This window comes from Sprattus sprattus (genome assembly GCF_963457725.1).
Source record: "Sprattus sprattus genome assembly, chromosome: 3".
NCBI lineage: Eukaryota > Metazoa > Chordata > Actinopteri > Clupeiformes > Clupeidae > Sprattus > Sprattus sprattus.
In genome coordinates, this window is record NC_137922.1 from 50,486,489 (window position 1) to 50,491,799 (window position 5,311).

At 45.2% G+C, this 5,311-nt stretch overlaps 1 protein-coding gene across 1 annotated transcript in view; it reads left to right on the forward strand.

The window, feature by feature from the left end:
* Positions 1-743: 743 nt before the first annotated feature.
* LOC308361509 (chondroitin sulfate synthase 2-like) overlaps positions 744-5,311 on the forward strand; it is a gene marked incomplete at both ends in the record, with an annotated part of 9,540 nt that continues 4,972 nt past the window's right edge. The window contains 2 exon segments of the mRNA XM_080833872.1: positions 744-1,045; positions 4,488-5,055. Of these exon segments, the coding sequence (XP_080689998.1) occupies positions 744-1,045; positions 4,488-5,055 (870 nt within the window).

A 5,311-nucleotide genomic window follows, 5' to 3' on the forward strand; every position in this document is an offset into this window, starting at 1 on the left:
TACAGAGGGCTGTTGAAGAAAGGTTTGTATAGAAACATTCTGGCAAACCTAAGAAACTCAGGGTGTGCCATTCACTGATAGATCACATGACGAGTTAAGCCTAAATCAAATGCCTTGATTTACACACTTGGCGTGCAGACATTAAACGTCGTTTTAAAGTTGTTTTCTTCCCCTTTTTACCCAAGAAAAAGCATGCAAGTAAGCGGGGGAAGGCTCCCATAGACCAAAATTACAGTTGCGGCCGCAGCTGCTGCCAGCTTGAGCGACAGATCGCCCCCTAGTGCGTTAACTGCAGCTAGGGATAATAGGCTTTATCACTGAAGCCGGTTTTCACTTCGTATCCTCGGGGCTGGCAAAGGCGCTTTCTCAGAAATAAAGCATTAAATACATGCTTCGCCATGGACATGGGGTCAAGATTTGCAGATGGTACCATAACGTCTGGTCTGAAGGAGCGGAATGTAAGTGGGTGTCAAACTGGCGAGTGTCTTGACTTGCTTGCTTGACGTCTGTTGGATGCGGGGCGGGGCTTGGAGCGGTGACACGTCAGAGACTAGTGGGGACAGAAAGCGGTCTGTATACTGGCCTCCGCGCTCGGAAAGGCTAGATGGAAGAATTTGGGGAGGGGGCAGCAGTGTCCGTAGGTTACCCCTGAAAGCATCCCCAGTCCATCACAGTCGTTTACCAGAGCTCGTGTACGCGAAAAGCCCGGAATATTCTACCGTTTGGAGCTCTGTACGGCCAACATGAGATTCTCGATGCTTATCTCTCTCATCAGGCCGATAGGGCCAGTTATTGTCGGTATCTCGTTGGGATTCACCCTGAGTTTGCTCAGCGTTACTTGGGTGGACGAGTCCTGTGATTCGGACGGGATTGCTTCTTCGGAAGACATTTTGCTGGGCCAGCCGGGAAGTCTGAAGGGAGCCCGAAAACCTAGCTCGATCTCCACCAGCACCACTGAAAATGGGGACGCCGAGGAGGACTTTGAGCCGAGAATAGTGCCTTACACGAAGCCAGCCCAGCCAAGCCAGTCCAAGAAAGTTTTCAGGTATGACGGTCCGAGACACACAGATGCGAATTATCCTTGTGTGATGGGTATTTACTTGGGGTAGAGGAATGGTGGGCGGTCATATTACCTTTTGCCACATCTGGCCACATCATGACATCTCTGTCACTGAAATAATTCGAAGCTCGGCCTTCACAACTGTGCAGAGGTGGTCCTATAGGCTACCGTTAATGTTACTGGATCTTTATTACGAATCGGTTGCGACAGATGTTTGCTCCAGTAGGCTATCCCACAACAAATTATTGCAAGAGCAACGCTTAAAAGCCGATAATTTCTCCTAGATTAAAACGAAATGTAACCGGTATTTGTTTAATTTTTCCTATTTACGAATAACGGTCTGGTCAACTCTGCCTAACATAAGACGTGTCCTCAGTTTAGAATTTGGGTCTGCTGGTCTACCTGCTGTCATTTGGGCAGTCAGGTGTTGCCCGGCCGTACGGATGTGTTTCAGTTTGAATTAACATATCCTACCTCACCAATCTAAAGAATGGGCCTACCTGAAATAGCTTAATCGTGTGTGTGTGTGTGTGTGTGTGTGTGTGTGTGTGTGTGTGTGTGTGTGTGTGTGTGTGTGTGTGTGTGTGTGTGTGTGTGTGTTGTGAGAGCATTTGAGACCGTAGCAGTGTAGGCTACCTCATCGGTCATGTAAACGCACTGTGCCTATATTCTCCATCTCTTGATCCAAGCACTCGTCTCTGATGCAGGGCTGTGTCCGCTCTTCAGACTTGTTCAGGCGAACCTACTGAACCCAGCATGACCGGAGGATCACATCAGTGCTCCGTTGATCCCTGGTTGCTTCTGAGCGTCCAACTGTACAAGCAGCCTAAGCAGGTCAAAAGAGCACATTGCCCTAGCTGTCAATCACAGATAAGAAGAGTAATCTCAGCTTCCATGTGTTCAAAATATTTACTGCACTGCAACCTCTGAGAAAACCCTCTCCGCCCCACTCGTGACCGTAGTGTGACCTGGACCTCTGAAGAAATTCTATTCATAGCATGGTGTCAACCATAATAACAAAACTCAGTACTGTTCTGCAGAGGCAGTAATGCATTATTTTTACTCCGTTGCATGTAGGCTACTTAAGTATGTTTTCCCAGTAAATTGTACTTAGGCCTATATAGGTTTAATGCTAAATAGCCTTCGTCTCACTCTTCCTCGGGTACATTTTCGATTAAAATGTAGTCCGTTATATTAGACTACACACGTCTCGCTACCTTTATATTACATATTTTGTTATAAAATTAAGCAATAAGCCCCAAGAGGCCGTGCTTTGCGCTGATTTTAGAACAGGTAAGGGAGTTGTTATGCACGACGCGAAGCGCAGTATATATCTTCCACACGCGCATCGCTTCTAGCTTAGAACGTCGACTGATGTGGCTACATAGACATACACGTAGACGCCGTATTGCCCTCAGGTTCGTACGTCAAAGGTTCAGCTATATTTTAATAGGGCAATTGGCTGCGCAAATCTATAGAAGTCAATTACAAAACAGTCTGAATGGAAATCAGTGGGAAAAGGGGTTTCATGGAGGTGTGCAAATCGTAGCACTTTCCAGACGTGGAATTACCTTTTACACGCAAAGCTTCGTTGTCTTAGTTGTTGGCATTAGAATAATGTTATTAAAGTTAACGTTACTCATTGGACCACTTTCTAAACCATGATATTGTGGTACATCGATATATAACATTAAACATTAGATAACGTGAGCTTAGTAGTGAAAGTAGCCTATTCGCTTATTCGTCATTGCTCGCTTGTGTCACTTTTGGAGTGGCTTGCCTATACATCGATGATAGGCCTACACGATTGTACTTGAATGTGCATATGTGTATGTTACGTTGTGTTTACAAGACAAGCATTTAAATATAATACGTATACCTAATAGGTGTATTACATATCCTCCTATGAAGTTTATCACTAGCCCTCAAACACTTCAGTGGTCATTTCATGACACATATTTTCACTCTTGCTCAGGTAATTATTTTGGTGGGTAGGCCTACTTTTGCTTCTAGAGTCATTCATTTTATTATTATAAAGTAGTAATACTTTTACTTGAGTACAGATTGTGCTTACGCAACCTACCTCTGCTGTTATGTGATTTTTATTTGTAATGCAATACAATGTATTGATCATTACGGTTGTAAAAATGTTGGCATACATTTTGAACAAACAAACAAACAAAATATTACAGTATTTGTCATTAATCAGAAACAATTAAATAATAGTACATTTTATTTAGCAAGCGATTCAGTTTCTTTTATAAACTACTAGGTCAAATGAGAGAAAAAGAAAGTCACCCCTACAAAAATAACAGTCGGCCTCCCCTGGTAGTGTGGTTGGCTGACCGTGATGTTTAGCTGCTGGTGCACGTGCTTTAATGTATACACCAGATCCATTCATCCCTGACGTTTCACACAGACAGGCATGTGTGTTCTCACCAGAGCTAAACTGTTGAGACGTTACCAGAAAAATCCACGAGTGATGGGAAGTTTTACTTCCACAGAGAAGGAGACTCAGTCAGCGATGGTGGTCAGTCAGAGCATAAGGTTTTTTCTTACATCTGTGCACAGATGGAGTGAGCAGCGTCACAAAGTTGGTTCCTGTGGTTACTCTGCATATCTCCCTCAATACTGGGACAGGAATGTGTCTGTCATGATCAACTAATTGATATTAGACATGTATAACAAACCCCCCTAAAAATAAAAATAAATCGATAATTGACATAAATCATAAAACTCCAAAATCAATATTTAACACAAATGTACTCTGTGTGTTTACCCGTTAACAAAGCCATGTGGAACTCCTTGGCTCTGTAACAGGAAAGGAAGGGGGAAAATGAGTTGCCGTTCCCTCCTTGTAAACTCTTGCTCAACTCACCTGTGCTATGTTATGACATACTTCCAAATGGTGGCTTAACTTCATGTGTGAGGCCTCTCACATAATTTGTGAACCCATACCTTCTCTTCAGAGGCCCTGTCTATGGTTGGCACTGTGGTGGAACCTACAAAAGTTGTGAGAACATTAAAGTAGAGATAAATACAGTGGGGTAACCTGGGCGCAATTTTGCTTGAGATCGATCTTGGCTAAGCTGGCTAAAAGATCATACTGCAGCAAAACCAATTTTATTTTTGCGCTGTAAAAAGGTTTTTACTTACTGTGAATTCACAGAGGGATCATCCTTGTAGATCGTTCAGAGCCATTTTCCAACAGAAAACAGTGTTTCATTCAGGATCAGGAAGTATATTGATGTCAGGCCACTGTTTGATGTCCTATCATGAATAGTATGATATCTTATTGACTCTTATTGACTATTGTGCGAATTGTATAATATCGTATGCATTGTCCTTATGACTGGTATGATAATTAAACTTTATGACTTATGGTTCAGTCTCCTCATGAGTAGTATGGTGTTTTTGTCTCCTTTAGGTCTAAGTATGCCAGCACAGAGCTGGGCATCCGTGAGCGTCTCTTCGTTGGAGTCCTCACCTCCAAGACTACGCTGAGCTCCCTGGGAGTGGCCGTCAACCGCACCCTGAATCACCACCTGGACGGCCGCCTAGCCTTCTTCACCGGGGCCCGCAACCGCAAGGTCCCGCATGGCATGCTGGTGGTCTCCCATGGTGACGAGCGCCCGGTCGTCACCATGTTCCAGACAGTCAACTTCTTGCTGGAGCACCACGTCGACGACTACGACTGGTTCTTCCTGGTCCAGGACGACGTCTACACCCAGCCGGACCGGCTCAAGGCTCTGGTGGATCACCTCAGCATGCGGCGCGAGCTCTACATGGGGCACCCGGAGGAGTTTATCGGTGGGGAGGGTCAGGGGAGGTTCTGCAGCGGGAAGGCGGGGTACCTGCTCTCGCGGGCTCTCCTCCTCAAGATCAAGCCCTTCCTGGACCACTGCCGCAACGACATTGTCAGCGTGAGGCCGGATGAGTGGCTCGGCCGCTGCATCATCGACTACACCAGCACCAACTGCATGGACGAGATGGAGGTGAGGGAGGGAGACCCATGGGTTCATTGTCTCATTTCTTTAGTTGTGCACTAATTACTGGTTAGTTATTACTTACTAATTAGCTGGTCTCTTATCCAGTGATAACTAACTGACTTGCTGTATGTTTTTGTGTATTTCACTATATACGTATCACCATATCGGTGCCAATTACCCACACCCTGCTCTCCTATTAGCCTTTTACAGGGCGGGCCTCAGGCAGATGGGTCCAGCCTTTTGAGCTAGGTTCTGTTGAAGT